This window comes from Choloepus didactylus, chromosome 8, assembly GCF_015220235.1.
Source record: "Choloepus didactylus isolate mChoDid1 chromosome 8, mChoDid1.pri, whole genome shotgun sequence".
In the NCBI taxonomy this organism is placed as follows: Eukaryota; Metazoa; Chordata; class Mammalia; order Pilosa; family Megalonychidae; genus Choloepus; species Choloepus didactylus.
In genome coordinates this window covers 75,074,172-75,092,036 of record NC_051314.1, presented here as the reverse complement: position 1 = coordinate 75,092,036, position 17,865 = coordinate 75,074,172, and the positions used below count along the sequence as shown (strand labels likewise).

At 47.7% G+C, this 17,865-nt stretch overlaps 1 protein-coding gene and 1 long non-coding RNA gene across 2 annotated transcripts in view; one reads left to right on the top strand and one right to left on the bottom strand.

The window, feature by feature from the left end:
- Positions 1 to 8,212: 8,212 nt before the first annotated feature.
- Positions 8,213 to 12,273, bottom strand: LOC119541360. Its single transcript, XR_005218238.1, has 2 exons — positions 12,148 to 12,273; positions 8,213 to 9,141 (listed from the first exon to the last, which is right to left on the bottom strand). It is a non-coding gene; the product is annotated as an uncharacterized LOC119541360 (long non-coding RNA).
- A 627-nt stretch (positions 12,274 to 12,900) lies between these two features.
- The window catches only part of LRP1 (LDL receptor related protein 1), an 80,932-nt gene continuing 75,967 nt past the window's right edge, over positions 12,901 to 17,865 (top strand). Inside the window, exon 1 of the mRNA XM_037845189.1 lies at positions 12,901 to 13,428. Within this exon, the coding sequence (XP_037701117.1) occupies positions 13,293 to 13,428 (136 nt within the window). The 5' untranslated portion in view covers positions 12,901 to 13,292. The remainder of the gene's footprint in view (positions 13,429 to 17,865) is intronic.

Below are 17,865 nucleotides of genomic sequence, written 5' to 3'. Positions count from 1 at the left end.
AGGATGAGGCAAGTGAGTTGCCCAGGGTACAGAATTTAAGGAGGCAGTCATTCTCACGTCATGAAATTGCAGGCTTGGCCAGAAGAACTTCAGTAATGCCACCCGCACTTACACGACCCTGAGAGTGAGTGCCTCGCTTGCCTTACCTTCCTCCTGGCCCTGCCATCCCATTGGGTGGCTCTAAGGATTGCATGAGGAAAAGCATATGAAAAAAATTTGTGGTCTGTGAACTGCAGGTTGCAACCCAATAGTAGGTCACAAAATCAATTTGGTGGGCCTTAACTATTTTTTTTTTAAACTGAGTAAGAATAGAATAAAAAAATACCAGAATGCATCACACAAAGGATAAGTATTGTTTCATGAAACTTTTGTTCCTGTTTTATATATGCATCCAATTCTAGATCATGACATAAAACATTTCTTAGGGCAGGTTGTGTCTGAAAAAGTTTGAAAGTGCCATTCTGATGTTGGTGACTGCTAGTCTGGAGATATTATGGACCCCAGAAAGCCATGTTCTTTTATCCCAATCTTGTGGGGTGGAACCTTTGAATAGATTATTTCCATGGAGGTGTGACCCCGCCCATTCAGGTTGGGTCTTAATTAGATCACTGGAGTCCTTAAGAGAGCTGAGAGCCCACACAGACCCAGACATCTGGAGACACTTGGAGATACAGAAAGACAGATGTTGGAGATGCTAAGCTAAGAGATGAAGCCAGAGTTTGCTCCAGAGAAGCTAAGAGAGGACCCCAAGACACTTAGAGAGAAATGCCTTGGAGAACAAGCAAGAATGCACAGGAGCTGAGAGAGAGAAGCTAAGAGACACAGAAGCGCAAAGACATTTTGGAGAAAGCCATTTTGAACGTGGGAGCAAAGGACAAGCAGATGCCAGCCATGTGCCATCCCAGCTGACAGAGGTCTTCCAGGTGCCATCAGCCTTTCTTCAGTGAAGGTATCCTCTTATTGATGCCTTAGTTTGGACACTTCTATGGCCTTAGAACTGTAAATTTGTGACCTAATAAACCTCCACTGTAAAAGCCAATCCATTTCTGGTATTTTGCATTCCAGTGGCTTTAGCAAACTGGAACAGTGACCATCATCTTTGACTTTGCATTGCTTTTTAATTATCCTGAGTACATCCTTCTTCCCCAACAAGAACATAAGCTCCCAGAGGGCAGGGACTCATATCATCTTGTACACTCTGCCATGCATCTAGAGAAGACAACATGCATTCTTGCCAGTAAGTACCATGGCATCAAATTTACTAAGTGTTTACTATGTACCTGGCACTACTAGCTAGATGTTTAACATGCACTCTGTTATATAAGGACCAAACTTATTGATAGGTTGATTACTGGGGCTCAAGACGTTTTGCAGACAAGATGAGTGGGTGTCACATTCAGGAGGACTGGATAGTGGCCTGGGATTTGGGGAAGATTGAGGGATAGAAGGAAGAGGCCATGAAAGAAGTGTGGGCAGTAGCTGTGGACCTCTAACCTGCTCTCTCTCTCAGGCCTTCACCATTCTCCCCAAGTTTCCATCCATCTTGATAGCAACTCACCACTCAGAGGAACAGAGGCCATCAGTTGGGAACTCCCCCAGTTTCCTGCCTGCTCCCTACCAACAGCCTATTCAGTGGCACTTGCATCCTCCCTGCAGGCTCAGAGGAGAAGGCGTCTCTGCCCCTGGCCCTGCCCAAGGGATGTTGTTTCACCTGTGTTCAGACCCCTCCCTTCTGCCTCCTCAGGGACTTGTTCTATTAATTATCCCCTTGATTCCTCAAATCTCCAGCCTCTTACTCTCTAATTATTACAACTCTTTACCCTCAGCATGTAAACATGTTCAAAACCCTCCCACCTTTAAAAAGTAAAATCAAACTGATATAAAACAAATAAAACCAATCCTCTCAGAACTTATGTCCAGTTAATTCAACAAACATCTTTGTAGTATCTCTCCTCAAGTGCTTGTAGCTGAGAGGAGGAGTCAGACCAGTTAACAGACAGTGATACTACAGGATAATCAGGGCTGCAATTCCTGTGAACACGGGTGGTGGGGGGAGTGGCAGCACGTAAGAGGGGCATAAGCTAGGTAGGGATTTGGGGAGATCATGGAGGGTTTCCTGGAGAAGGTGATGCTTGAACTAAGTCTTGAAGGAAAAACAGTTATTCAAGCAAAGAACAAGGGGAGAGTTAAAACAGGAGAGGAACTACCATATGCAAAGGCATGGACACCAGTGGGAGCCTGGTACATTCTGGGAATGGCAGTAGTTGGTGACGCAGAGCCATTGAGGATTTAGGCACATGAGTAACGTGACGAGATTTAGTAGAGCGATCACTTTAGCAGCAGTGTTGAGGATGGTTTGCAAAGGACCTGTCTGAAGCTGAGAGACCAATTCAGAAGGTTACTAACACTAGAGGAAACCGTATGGTGAAGTAGAAGTGAAGTACTGCGGAATCAAGGCTGGTAGAAAAAGAGGTGAGAGGCCGATGGGTAAGGAAAGAATGGAGTCAAGGAAAGGAAGTCTCAACCAACCTAAAGACCAGCCATCCTGAGATCCCAGGAAAGAAAGAGCTGGAGGACTGAGATGGGGGTGGGGGTAGGGGTGAGATTTCAATCCCGCTCACCTGGGAGTGTGTGGTATGGGCTGTGGCTATGGGAGTGAGGCTGTGGCAACATGGAGGTGTCATTGGCATTGAGGAGGCCAAAGAACCAAGAGGCCAGGGTGCTGGCTGGACTACCTGCATGAACATTACATCTGGGTTTGCAAAAGACCTGAGATGGACAGGAAGACAGTGAGTCAGGTGCCATAGTCTTCAAAGGAGTGTGGGCAAGTGACCAGGACATCAATGGATGACCACAAAGATAATAAATAACATTTAGTGAAGCCTCACCATGTTACTTCAATTCCAACTTAAAAATCTAAGCATTGTATATTTTATCATACAACTATACTCTGATATAAAACTGTGCTGCCCAGTATAGTAGCCACTAGCCACACAGGGCTATTTATTTATTCATTTTTAAATTTTTATCATGGTGACATTTATGCAACAAAAATATTTCTCCATTTTAACCACTTTTATGTGTACAGTTCAGTGATACTCATTACATTCATAATATTGTGCTACCATCACTACCACCCAGTACCAAAACTTTTCATCACCCCAAAACAGAAACTCTGTACCCATTAAGCAGTAAGTCCTCACCAACTCCCCACTCCTGGGTATCCTGGAATCTACTTTCTGTTGCTGAGAGTCTGCCATTTCAGGGGCATCATATAAGGTATATCATAGAAGTGTCTGGCTTATTTCGCTCAACATGATGTCTTCAAGGTTCATCCATGTTGTAGCATGTAAACATGTGGCTATCTAATTTTAAATAAAAATTCAGTTTCTCACTTGTACTAGTTACATTTCAAATGCTCAAAGCCACATGTAACTGGCAGCTACCATACAAGCACATTGAACAATTCCATCATCACAGAAAGTTCCCTTGGTTGGCACTGATACCCCACGTTTTACAGAAGAGGAAATTGTGACGTGGTAAGGTTGGGTAACTTGCCCAAGATTGCAGAGCCAGTAAGTGAGAGAGCTGAGATTTGAACTCAGTTAGTCTGGCTCCAGCACTGCTGCCATTAAGCAGTGTGCTATACATCTTCTCAACAGAAGGTGAAATAGCTGGCCCTAAAGGAAGAGGAATTTTATATGACTATTGGGGCAAATGCTGATGCCTACTCAGTAGCCAATCCCTTCTTCTTTACTGGCAGAGTCTGGATTTGTTCAGGTGTTCCCCTCCCATCTATTCGGGGATGAATCTCACTTGGTCTAGACAACAACCTTAGTTCCATTCCCCTGGCCAGCCACCCAGTCCTGGCCAACAGGACTTTAAGAGGCTGCTGAGAACAGTTTTGTTCTTCAGTGCCCTTTTCACATGTGACACCTGAACAGGGGCAACCACATTGCAAACAGAAGTGGAGACTCCGCCTACCACTGAGGGTAGAATAGCAGTGTGAAGAGTTGGAAAACCTCTGATGAATCATCCAGCTCTGGAACTGCTCTAGAACTCCTCACTGTTCAAGCTACTTTAATTGGGTCTCTGTTACTTGTCACTAAAAGCATCCCTATCTGGGACCTTGGTGGAACCACTAGGGTTAGAGCAAACAGAGAGCTCTTGTACTCCCACACCCATCTTGTGCACGTGGGAAAATAAGGGATATCTCATTAAAGGAAGAGTGTCCTCAGGGAACAACCAGATTTCAGGCAAGCAGAGGGGCAGGGACAATCTGAGCTGAGATGGCCAAGGCCTTCATGCAAGGAGGTTAGTGGATGCAGTGCAGGGGTGGTCAGGAAGAGGAAGCACTGGGCTGAGTGGAGAAGGGTGGCCATCCATTGAGGTTTGCCAAGAATGACAGGATATGAGCAATGTTGGGGTCAGCTGTTCTCAAGGATCCAAATGGAGTCCTGAGGCTGTGTGAGTCTTACCACGGCCAGCAGACCTTCACTTCCCAGAAGGACAAGCAGCAGCCTTGGCGGATGGGCGAAGTCAAGCCTCTCTGGATGGAGCCAGCTGTGGTCAGGATTGAGCCTCTGAGAGGAAATTCTAGCCCTCCAACTAGACATCTAATTATTGTCTGGCCTGTCTTCCTCCTCCCTCCCCTGTGCAGCGAGCTTCTTGGGAAAGTTACTCACATTCCCTGTCTTGCCTTTCTCACCTCCTCAGTACACTGCCAGGTGATGGTTGCCCCCCACCAGCCAAATGAAACTGTTCAGGCCCATGTTACACATGCCTTCCTACGTGCTGAGAATGACAGCTCACCCTTGTCCTAGATTTCTCCTCAATATTCAACACTGTTAGCCATCCTTGAGTGAGCTCTCCCCTGGTTGGCTTTCATGGTCTTGCTCTCTCCTGGTTTTCCTCCTACTTCTATGGGTGTCCTTCTCCTGTCTACACAGACTACTCTTCCTATATAAGTTCATCCATAGCCAAGGCTGCACTATTCCAGAGGCAGGTTGGCATAGTGTGGTGGCTAAACCATGGCCTCTGGGGCCAAACTGCCTGGGTCCAAATCCCTGCCCTACCACTTCATTGCTATGTGACCTTGGACAGGTTGTTGACTCTCTCCACTCTCTAGTTCCCCAATCTGTAAAATGGGGAGAATAATAATAATACCTGCCTTGTAGGGTTGCTGTTTTAAGAGTTGAGTGAATTAATTTTAAATAAATCTCTGCTAATAATGCCTTGCTTTCTATAAGTCTCGAGCTATCACTTGTTCATCACCACTTGTAAGTCTCATGGAGATTTAAAAGTCAGATAATCCAAAATTGAAATTATCACATACTCTGATCAAACTAGCTCCTCCTCCTCTATTCCCTGCTTCAGTAAATGAAACCTTGGATGCACCTAGTTTCCAAGGACAGAAATCACCGGGGACCAGTGATTTTCAACTTGGACTGTGTATTAGAAGCACTGGAGATTCTGATTTAATTGATCTGGAGTGTGAACTGGTATTGAAATGTATTTTTAATTATTAATTTGCTCATTATTTTTTACAGTTTAATAAACAATCTGAGTTAAAATTTGCAACCCATGAAATGAACAAGTCTTAGGAATACGTTCACTGAATTTTGACAACTCATTACTGGAAGAAATTAAACAAGACATAACTAAATGGAAAGATAGTCCATGCTCATGGATTGGAAGACCTACTAGCATTAAGATGTCAATACTATCTAGGGAGATTTACACATTTAACGCAATCCCAATCAAAATTCCAACAGCCTTCTTTGCAGAAATGAAAAAGCTAATTATCAAATTTAGATGGCAGGACAAGGGACCCTAAATATCCAAAACCATCTTGAAAATGAACAAAGTTGGAGGACTCACACTTCCTGGTTTCAAAACTTGTTACAAAGCAACAGTAATCAAAACAATGTGGTACTGGCACAAGGACAGATATATAAATAATGAAATAGAATTGAGAGTGCAGAAATAAGCCCATACATCCAAGGCCACTTGATTTATGACAAGGGAGCTACATCCACTCAATAGGGAAAGAATAGTCACTTCAACAAATGGTATTGGAAAACTTCATATCCACACACGAAAGAATGAAAGTGGACCCATTCCTCGGTGTACGAAAATTACCTCAACATGGATCAAAGACCTAAATATAAGAGCTAAAACTATAAAATTCTTAGAGGGAAACATAGGGAAATATCTTTAGAACTTTACTTATATTAGGCAATGGATTTTTAGACTTTACACCAAAGGCACAAGCTAACAACAACAAAACAGATAAATTGGACTTCATCAAAATTAAAAACCTTTGTGTTTCAAAGAACATTATCAAGAAAGTGAAAAGATAACACAAAATGGGAGAAAATATTTTGAAATCATATATCTGGTAAGTGTTTAATATCAAGAGTATATAAAGAACTCCTACAGCTCAACAGCAAATGGACAAACAACCCAATTTAAAAATGGGCCAAGGCCTCCCCACTACATGGGACTTGACTCCCAGGGGTATAAATCTCCCTGGCAACGTGGGACATGACTCCTGAGCATGAGCCTGGACACGGCATTGTGGGATTGAGAAAATCTTCTTGACCAAAAGGGGGAAGTGAAATGAAACAAAATAAAGTTTCAGTGGCTGAGAGATTTCAAATGGAATCGAGAGGTCACTCTGGAGGGCATTCTTACGTGCTATATAGATATCCCTTTTTAGTTTTTAGTGTATTGGAATAGCTAGAAGGAAATTCCTGAAACTGTCAGACTACAACCAGTAGATTCTTGAAGATGACTGCATAACTATGTAGCTTACAGGGTGTGGCTGTGTGATTGTGAAAACCTTGTGACTCACACACCCTTTGTCCAGTGTATTGACAGATGAGTAGAAAAATGGGGACAAAAACTAAATGAAAAATAGGATGGGATGGTGGGGTGGGATATTTTGGGTGTTCTTTTTAACTTTTATTTTTATTATTTTATTTTATTTATTTATTATTATTATTTTTTTGGAGTAAGAAAATGTTCAAAGGTTGATTCTAGTGATGAATGCACAACTATATGATGGTGCTATGAATGTACACTGTGGATGATTGTATGGTATGTGAATATATCTCAATAAAACTGCATAAAAAATTGGTCAGTGACTTGAATAGACATTTCTCCAAAGAAGATACATAAATGGCCAATAAGCACATGAAAAGATGCTCAACATCATTAGCCATTAGGGAAATGCAAATCAGACCACAATGAGATACTACCTCACACCCACTATAATGGCTATTATTAAAAAAAAAAAAAAACAGAGAATAGTAAGTGCTGATGAGGATGCAGAGAAATAGGAACTCTAGGACATTGTTGGTGGAAATGTAAAATGGTGCAGCCACCATGGAAGTTTTGGCAGTTCCTTAAAAAGTTAAATATATAACTACCATATGACCCGGCAAGTCCATTTCAAGGTATATACCCAAAGAATTGAAAGCAGGGGCTTGGACAGATATTTGTATACCAGTGTTCATTGCAGCATTACTCACAATAACCAAAAGGTGGAAGCAACCCAAATGACCATCAGCAGATGAATGGTTAAACAGAATGCGGTATATATATGTACATATATATATATACTCACACACACAATATATACAATGAAATATTACTCAGCTCTAAAAAGGAATAAAGTTCTGACACGACATGCGTGAACCTTGAAGATATCATGTTGCGTGAAATAAGTCAGACACAAGGGAACAGATATTGTATGATTCCACTTATATGAAATAACTGGAATATGCAAATTCACAGAGACAGAAAGTACAGTACAGGTAACCAAGGGCGGAGGCCAGGGGAAGAGAATGGGGACTTATCATCTATTTTCTAAACATATGAGAGTAGGTTGCATACGTCATGATTCCTTATCAAGTAATATTTCCACGTATATTTCCTAAGAACTAGCATATTCACTTATGTAACCACATTAAGTACAATTATCAAGTTTAGGAAATTTGACATTGATACAAAGCATGCAGTCTATATTCCAGTTTCTTCAGTTGTCCCAGTAATGTCCTTTGGGGCATTTTCTCCTCCATTATTAGATTCAGTTCAGGATCATGTATTGCATTTAACTGTCATTGTCTCTTTAGTCTCTCTCTCTCTCTCTTTTAAATTGTAATTTGCATTTTCTTGATGACTAAAGACGTTGAACACTTTTCATGTGCTTATTGACCATTTTGTGATGTATCTGTTCAAATATTTTCCCCATTTTTTCTTTTTATTCTATTTTCTTTTTTTTTTCCTTCCCCCCCCCATCTTTAAAGAAATCAGTTGTTTGCTTTGATTACTATATTACAGGAATTCCTTATGTATTCTGAATACCAGTCGTTTGTCAGACCAATGTTTTACTTACCTATTTGGCTTACTTTTCCATTTTGTTAATGGTGTCTTTTGATGAGCAAAAGTTTTTTCTTTTGATGCTTAATTTATCTTTTTTTTCTTTTATGGTGATTGCTTTCCATGACTTAAGAAACTTTTGCCTACCTCCAAGTCATGAAGGTATTCTTCTGGATTTTAACCTAAAAGCCTTAAGATTTTAGCTTTTATGGTTTAGGTTTATGATCCATCTTGAATTTCTGTGTATGGTGTGAGATAGGGGTTGAGTCATTTTCCCATACAGATATTCAGTTGTTCCAACACCATTTGTTGAAAAGATATCCCTTTCTCCACTGGATTACTCTGATGCCTTTGTCAGAATCAAATGACTTTTAAGTGTGAGGTTATTTCTGGCTCTCTGGTCTCTTCCACAGATCTGCATGTCAGTCTTCAAGCTAGTTCCACACTTTCTTGATTACTGTACCTAACAAGTCTTGAAGTCAAGTGGTATAAATTCTTTAGCACTGGGAGTTTTAAAAGTTCTCCATGTGATTCTAACATGCAGCCAAAGTTTGAGAGCTCTGAGAACATTCTAATGTGAGCCAAAGTTCTTATTAGGCCCAGCTTTCTCTGTCACCATCTTCTAGATCTATATGAAAAACCAATTATTATACTTGACCTGACCTCCTTAATGCCTCTGGAATTCTTCTCTTCCTCTAACTCGATCACTGGTGCATTAGTTAAAAACTTCTTTTCTCATCTGGTTTCCTATCCCTCCTATGGAAAAAAAAAATTTAAGTCCTTAGTGTGGCACACAAGGCCCTTTGTGATATATCCACTACTGTTCCAAAAAGCACCTTAAACTTCAGCCACACCACATTTGCAGTTTCTCAAATGTTTTAAGCTTCCTCATTTTGCCTACCCTCCTTTCCTCCTGTCCTCACTTGTCATCTCCCCCATCTCTTTCCAAGTTTATCCTGGCATCAAAAACCCTGCTCTGCCCTGATCCCCTTAGCTGCAATAGGTGTCCTTCCCAGGTTCTCAAGGCCCTCTGTGCACACCAGGTGCTGTGCTATAATTGTCAGTCACCTTGTTGAGCATCCCCACTCACCTGTGAGCTTCTTGAAGGCTGAGATTGTGTGTTTGCATAGCTCATCCCTAGTGCCTAGTAATGTGCCCGGCAAATATGAGGTACCCAATGAATGTTTATTAAATGAGTGAAACCTGGGCTTAAATCTGCACTGTGTTTTGGGGCAGATTCCTTCATCTCTCCGAGCCTCTAGTTCCTTATTTACCACTGGAAATAATCCCTATGTCACAAGGTGGTTATGAGACTTAAGTAAGCTAATCCATATAAAATTCATTGCATGTGCCTGGCACATGATAAGGGCTCAGCAAGTGTTGGCTCTCCTCCCTTTTCCCAGTTTCCACCAGACCCTTCAGAGATATCCCTTCCTACGCACACTTCTATAACTGACCACTAGGTGGTGTGAGTCTGCGGCCTGACATTGAGTCCCAGAGCTGCCCCATTCCAGACCCTGTTACGCTCAGGCAGAAAGAGGGGGATGGTGGTGTTAGTGGTGGTGGTGAACAATTTGCTGGGGGTGGGGGTCCAAAAAAAGACATATCCTCTTCCTGCACCCATACTAGACATGCCCACTCTCACCATACTAGGTATCCCAATCATGGATTGCAAGATTTCCCACTACTTTCCCTATATTTGATTTCCCACTACTTTCACTATAATCCCATCCTAAGAATTTGAAGACAGAAGAAGCATCTTAAGAATAGAAGTGGAGACAAAGAGAAGAAACTGAGGTAGAGAGGGATTGAATGATGAATACTATAGGAGAAATACGGGGAGGTGAGATGCTTATAGTCATATCCCACTTGATGTCAACTATTTATGACTGTCTCTTCTAGCAGGGCAGGCCCCCCTCGTCCTGCCTACCTCCCTACCAGCCAATCAGGAACTCCTAACCCCAGGTGGATACAAAGAAGTAAAAGACACGGTCCCTGCCCTCCAGGAGTTTACAGTCTGGTGGTGGACCCAGGACCCGCACAATTGAGTGCTAAAGCTCTGGATACTGAGGCTACCTTGAGTGCAAGTTTAGAACAGGATAGAGGGGCAGAGCGAGAATAACAGGAAAATTTTTCTGAAGAGGGTAGAGAGAAGCTGGGGGAACAGCGTAATTAAAGGCTCAGGTAGAAAACAGCATTCTTTCATCTTAGAGACACCCTCAGCAGTCCACATCCTAGAAATAACGCAAGTGCCCAATGATCCCAATAGATTGGGGAGTATCCAAGCAAGGAGATGCCAAGTGGTGGATATAAAGAATGAGCTAGATCTGGAAGTATAACACAGAAAGGAATCAAGATGAGTTCATTGAACAAAGCCAGTTACAGAACAGTATATATTGTATGAGCTCATTTGTGCTATTTAAAGATATTCATTTATATTTGTCTGTCGTTAAGAAAGGAGACAGAAGGAACTGTTAGCAGTGGTTACTCTGGGGACGGAGCTGAGGAATGGGACTGTGGAGACTGGCAAGTTTGCTTTTCACCTGTATCTTCCTACACTAGTTGGTTTTAAAACCACTAAGCCTATGTTATTTTATTTTATTACAATATAAAGTTAATAAAAATAAATACACATTCACATTCAAGAGACAGCAGTGGTGGGGAGGTAGCAAGTGAGAAGTAAAGGTCCACATGTTGAGGCCAGATTCTGGAAGACCATGACTCAGTTGTCTCCAGACACCCAGTAGAGTTTCACCAGCCAGGAAGAGCCACCGGGAAGGCAGAGTTTTAGGAGGATTCACCAGTGTAAGATAAACAGAAGGGAAAGGAATGAGGCTACCCCTCAGGCCACACATAGTCACTACAGATGTCTTTTTCCTTTAAAAGCTGCAAGAAGCCCCTTTTCAACTGATTTCATTTGGACTGAAATGTGGGAAGGGTCCCGGGGGGAGGAAGGCATCTAGTAGCATTCCTTAAAAAACATTTAGTGAGTCCCTGCCTGCTGTGAGTTAGGCCAGGAGAGCTGCATAAACCGATGAATAAGACCCCAGCCTTGCAGGAGACACTTTCTCTGGCAGTGGAAATGGAGGAGATGTAGATACATTTCAAAGGAAAAAATGACACAACTTGAACACAGGCTTGCCAGACTGCAGAGGGCCCTAAGGAATCCCTGGTTTGGGTAAAGGTGGAGTTCCTTCTGGATTCCTCTCCTGCTCACACTGCCACTAACAGGCCATTTCTTCACCCTGCTTCTGTAAGGGAAGACTGGAGTGGGGACCTGGGACCCTTCTTGGCTAGAATTTTAGGAAGGGAAAAGGGTGGTGCAGCTGTCACTCATCGCTAAAGCAAATTTCTGGCAGCCAATGTCGCCTCCCCCAGGTCCCTGAACCCCAACTGCCACACATCCAGAAAGGCAGATACCAACGATATCGCCTCAAGACACCGCCCAGAAGGGGGCAGTGGCCAGAAGCACCTTCTCCGGACTCTGGGAACCGCCGGAGCCTTCGGGACTCAAAGCAGCATTCCCGTACAGGCTCGGGGCGGGGGACAAAGGTCGCTCAGCGGACATCCCCTTAGAATCCGAGGCTTGGAAACCGAGGTGCAGAGTCCCTCCTCTTATCCCTGGTGCTCGGAATCTAAAGCCCTGACTTGGTGGGAAGCCAGCCAATAGGTAAAAAAACAAAAAAACAAAACAGAATGAGGCTCAACCTCTTGGGGCGAAGGGGGGTGGCCCTTCCTCAACCCCACCCGCTAGTGACTCACCTCCCTCCAAACCAGGGCCTGCCCCTCCCGCGCCCGGTGCCAGGCGAGCAGGGCGGGGCGGGCACTAAGGTGGGCTCCATCCCCGAGCCCTCGGCGGGCGGACAAGCTCTGGCGTGTCCCCGCGGGTGTCCCTGTTTACTCCGAACCCCGGAGCGACGAGGGGGCGGGCCCTCGCGGCCCCTCCCCCACCCGCCCCCCTCCGCTGCAGGCCCCAATCCCGGTCCCGGTATTACAAAGTCTCCAAATCAAAGCCCAGCCTCTCCCCACACCTTCCCCACGGACTGGCGGCCCCGCCCCCACCCCAGGCGGGGGAGGCCTCGTCAGCAGACCTCGGAGTCTTGGGCACCCCCCCGGGGAGGGGGGGTGGTACTGAAATCCTAGGGAACGACACAGAGTTTCAAAGAGGAGCGGCTCTCCTCGCCCACTGCTCAACTCCCCCCTTCGCCCGTTCAGCTCTCAGGACCGCAGAGTAAAGCGCCACTCAGGAGACAGAGCGCTCCGTGTCCTAAACCGACTGGCGGACCCCCGGGACCCCCATACTCCGACCGCTTCAGAGATCCAAGTCTCGCCGCTCCTTTGACTCCCCCTCCCCAGGGCAGCGCGCCAAATCGGCGCATGCGCACTGACAGGATTGCCGCGTAGCTCTTTCTACCCCCCCCTTTTCTTTCCCCGCCCCTTCCCTCCCTCGCTCCTCTCCCGTTCCCCTCCCTCTCCCCCCCTCGGCCCCCCCGCGGCACCTCAGTCCGGGGAACAGCGGTGCGAGCTCCAGGCCCGTGCACTGAGGAGGCAGAAACGAGGGGAGCCCCCAGAGCTCCATCAGACCCCTTCCAAGGGTTCCCCCACCCGGTCCACGCCCCCCACCTTCCCCCCTCCCCGCCTCCTCCCAATTGTGCATTTTTGCAGCCGGAGGCGGCTCCGGGATGGGGCTGTGAGCTTCGCCCTGGGAGGAGGAGAGAGGAGCGAGGAGAAAAGCAGGGGGTGAAGGGTTTGGATTTGGGGGCAGAGGGCGCACCCCCATCAGCAGGCCCTCCCCAAGGGGCTCCCAACTCTGCCTCTTCACGTACACCCCCGGTGCGCTTTGCCAAGGGAAAGGATAAGAATAGAGGAGGAGAAGAGGGGAAGGAGGAAAAGGGGGGACCCCCCAAATGGGGGGGCGAAGACGAGAAGTAGCAGGACCAGAGGGGAGAGGGCTGTTGCTTGCATCGGCCCACACCATGCTGACCCCGCCGTTGCTGCTGCTGCTGCCCCTGCTCTCAGCTCTGGTCGCGGCGGCTATCGACGGTGAGTGACATTCCGCAGCCCCCTTGCACTCCTGGGGACACCCCCTCCCCAGCCCCCACTCCTGCGTAGGGACGGAGAACCCAGACGCGGGAGGGGGTGCCTTTTGTTATACCAGTCCAGCTGACACAGCAGCGGCCCCACTGGGGGCGGGGATGGGGGTACGATTTAGGGGGATGGGGGCCCTGGGCAAATGATGTTTCCTGGGTCCCCCAGCCCAGACAAAGACCAGAGGCCTGGGTAGGGAGATGAGGGCTCCCCCTTTCTGAAACTGGGATCCAGAGGCCTTCTCTTCCTATCACTGGTGGGGGAGGGCCTCTGTCTCCCCTTCATCCTGCATCCCCCTCCCCAATCTGAATTGTGAAGGAATCCCGATTTGCCATGTGTGGCTGCAAAAGGGGCTGGGGGTGGGGGTGGGGTTCTGCAGTGGCCTCTGAAAGTGGGGAGCAGGGCCAAGGATGCCCCGCTGGGCAGAGGGCAGGCAGGCCTGAGAAAGCTGTGGGTGGGGAGAGGGAGGCCCATGGGGAAGGCCCCCTGCTTGGGTGTGGAATCTGGGCCTGGGAGCCCAGGCCTGGAGGCCTGGGTCCAGGATCTAGCAGGCTGCCTGCCTGGGTCCTGGAGTCGGCACTTCCCGGCCTCAGGACCTCTGTCAGTAGCCTGAGAAGAGCTGTACTGGGGGGCTGAGGGGGTGCAGGCGATGCTTTGTGACTGAATTTTCCTTCTTAATTCCTGGGAGCTTTGAGATGAAAAAACGTCAGATGTCATCGTTAGGGAAGGGTACTGGAGAATGGCCTGGAATGCTGGGGCAGTGGGGGGGGAGCTGCTTTCTCCCTGGCTTGTGACTTGATCACAGTTGGGTCTAGGAGAGTTGGAGGGTGGGTTGAGGCTATAGCTATGCCCCCACCCCCCCAGTCCCCTGATCCTTTGGTAAATGTGTTTATTTATCCCACCCTCCCCCAGCCATACACACACATTTTGTATACCGCAGAGTTCAGCTTTTGCTAGAACGAACTGTGTCCCTTTGGGGAAATGGGATGCCCCCTCTGGCCTTTTTCTGTCAGCTGTTTTTTTCCTTTTACTTGTGAGTCACTGATTCAAGTCTTGCCCAAGATTTGAGCTGGAGTTGTGGGGTTGGGCCGGGCTGGGCCAGGCCCCTGATTTGAGAAAGGGTGGAATCTCATCCCTTGCTGTGGTCTGGGGACAAAATACCAGCATGCAACAAGCAATCTCCCTCCTTCCCCCAACTACCCCCTCCTCCATCTTCTGTATTTTGCCAGGTTGGGATTGGGAAAGTTTCTCCCTGAAACCAGATTATCTCTCCCTCTCCTCCCCTACCCCCAACTTGCTTCTCTGGGGGAGGGGTTTATGGGGTCAGGAAGCAACTGTGCCCAGAATATTCAGGGTATATTCAGTTATACCATCTTTGTGACTGTGTCTGCATCCTTCCCCCACCTTGATCGTCAGCCCAAGAGGAAGAAAGAGACTGCCCTGAATAGCCTCCAGACCAGCCCTCACAGTTCTTCCTTCTGGTTCTCAGCCCTGTAGGTTGGGAGGGGAAACTGAGGCAGAGAGATCTCAGTGCTTCTGGGAAGTTATGGAAAAAATATATGTATTTTTTAAGATAGGAAAAGAAAGAGAAAGACCCATCAGGAAGCCCCTGAAGGAGGGTGATTGGAGTGGGGTGAAAGCAAAGGGGTCTCTTTGGAAAGCAGAAAAGGTCCCCCAGCCCACCAGGCGTGTGCTCCAGGAAGCTTCACTTCCAGGGTTGCATAATTGCCACAACAAGTTGGTTGGTGATTGTTGAAGGGGGGAGATGGAAAGTTCTTAACTATCCCCCTACCCTTTCTTAAAATCTCCATCCATCCCCTGCTGTAGCCCCAGCTCAGGCTGAACTCTGCTGAACTCTATCCTGAACTCTATCTGAAGTCCTGGGAAGAGGACCCCTCCCCCAAAACACACTGATATTCTCACCTGGGGAATGGGAGTGGGAAAAATCAGGTCCGTCCCCTTGGGGGGAGGGAGGGGTAATTGCCCAGAACTGTGCCACAGTCCAGCTGTATCCGGGGGCAGCCTGGGGGAGTCTCTTCAGGCACTCAGACACTGAACTTTCTCCTTTGCTTTCCAGAGAAGGTAACTGCCTGGCCCCAGGGTATCCGACTTGGTGTCTAACCTCCCTCCCTTCTGCTGTCACAGACCCTGCTGATTTCCTTCCACAGGGGCATTTCTGGGGCTTTCTCTTCTACACCTAAATCCACCCCTAGAGTCCTTCTCCTTGGGGAGCAGTGTTAATTCCCACTGGTACTCAAAACTGAGTGCTGCTGCTGGGGAGGTTGGAGAAACAAATGGGATGGGGAATGGGAAGAGGGATTATCAAGAGTGTGGCTGAAATCAGGGAACATCCTGTAGTGGGGAGGGCAACCCCAGGCAGGCATGGTTTAGGGAAAATGCTGACGTCTTTCCTCTCTTTCTAATTCTCTCCATACCTCTTTGAGCGCCTCGGTGTATTACCAGTTAGCAGGCAAGGTGGATGGTTGAAGTGCCTTATGAGGTTGGGGTGTTACCCTTCCGGCTCCTTGAGAAAGGGTACCCTTTCTCTTCTGGCCAGACCCAAATCCTTGACCGTACCGCCTCCCCTCATCTTTCAAGGTGGGGATAAGACATTCATTTTGGGGTTGGAGGAACTCTTTGATGTTTTGGGGCTGCCTCACATGACTTCCTTTCTTCCAGTCCTGCTCGCCTTCCCTCTCCATCCATTTTCTCCCTATTTTTGCCATCAACCACTCTCCCATCATCAGAGCTCCCAAGGAAGTAGGCCAGGGCCTTGGGTAGAGCCAAATCCTGCCTAAATCCTCCCAACTCTTAAAAACTCCTTCCTTCCCTTTGGGAAGTCCTTCCTAACTCCATCTAATTCTCCTCCTGCTGCAGTCTCAGCCTTTGCCCCTCAGAACCCCCAGGTTCCCCCACCCCAGTCTTCAGGTCCTCTAGCTCTGGCTGGGGAGCTCTCTGCTCTTGGGAAATCTGGGTGTGGTTGAGTAGGACTACACGAAGGTCCCCAACCTGCACTCTGGGTGCCGGGTGTGAGCATTTGGGGAACCTAGTCTCCCTACCTCCCCTCTCCCCCCCCCCCACCCTTGTGTTCTGTCCCAGATTTCAGCTGGGTTAGCAGGATCTTGCATTGTTTGGAGAAGGAAGCAGTTGGCTCTGGAGTGCTTCCGGAGCAGTGGCCCCAGGCACCAATGTAAAGCCACCCTGGGAAAGACGTGGGGGGTGAGGGGGGTTGGGGAGGAGGAGTGGGTGGAGAGGCAGTTGTCCCTCTTGCTCCCATAGGGAAGGTGGGAGTCTCTCCTGGGGCCTTAGCTTCCCTGGCAAAGGAGCTCCAGTCTTCCACCCTCCCTTCCCCCCGACTCTGTCGGAGGCAGTAGTCCCTATTCTGGGTGTCCCTTGGGTCAGATGCGGCTAGGGCAGGCACTTGATTCCCCCAGCCCAGGGTGTCTGCTGCCTTTCACCCTACCCAGAGTCTCAGGGAGGTTGTCATTCTCTGGGTTCATCCCAGGGCAACTGTGTCATTGTCTTGGCAGCCCCTGGGCTGAGATCCTTCCTGTCTTTTTTGCCTCTGTCTGTCTGTTGGTTTGAGCTGCCTTGGCTGCTCAGAACCTCTCGGTTTCTTACCCTCTCTGCTCAGCTCTCTCATTGCCCATCCTCTGTGGCATTCTCTGTCCTGTCCTCAGTCTCTGTCACTTGCCTTGTTTGTCTCTGCCTGTCTCCAGGCCTCTTGGTGCCCTGAAAACTACCCGGGAGCCAGAGTCTCTCCCGGGCCTTCCCACTCACTCCCCAGCTCCCCGTTGCTCCCCAGCTCCCCACACCATTTTGGAGTTGTTCTTTCTCTCCCCCAGCCAGACCCAAGAGGGCCCGGTTCAGCCGGGAAAGTTCCCCCTCCACTTTCCTCCAAGTTCCTCTCTTTCCTTCCCCCTCCACTGATTTTTGGGAATGGGTTTTGGAGAGAATGTTTCTGGAAGAAGGGAACTTGATCCCCTTTATGGGCTGAGTAAGAGGAAGGAAGGAGGTTAGACTTCTAGAGGAACTTCCTCATGCCCAGGAGTCTGAGAACTGGAGAAAGATGAGGAGAATGAGTCAGGGGCTTAGAGCTTTTACTTCTAGCGAGCATCAGCCGTGTGTGTGGGGAGGCGGGGGGCGGCTGGTGAGAGACGTGGTGACCTCTGGAGGCACTCCAGGGGTCTGGATTTTATTTGTGGGGAAAGGAAAAGATGGTGGGGAAGTCACGGTCCAGGCTAATGTCCTGCTGAGTCAATATTGACTCAGGATGGAGGGGGAGACCCTTCCCCTCTCCCTGCGGTCCAAGCCACCCCGTCTGTCCGTCTGTCCAGGCCACAAATCAGAGGCCCAGACTCAGGAATGACAAAAATGTGTCTGAACCTCACT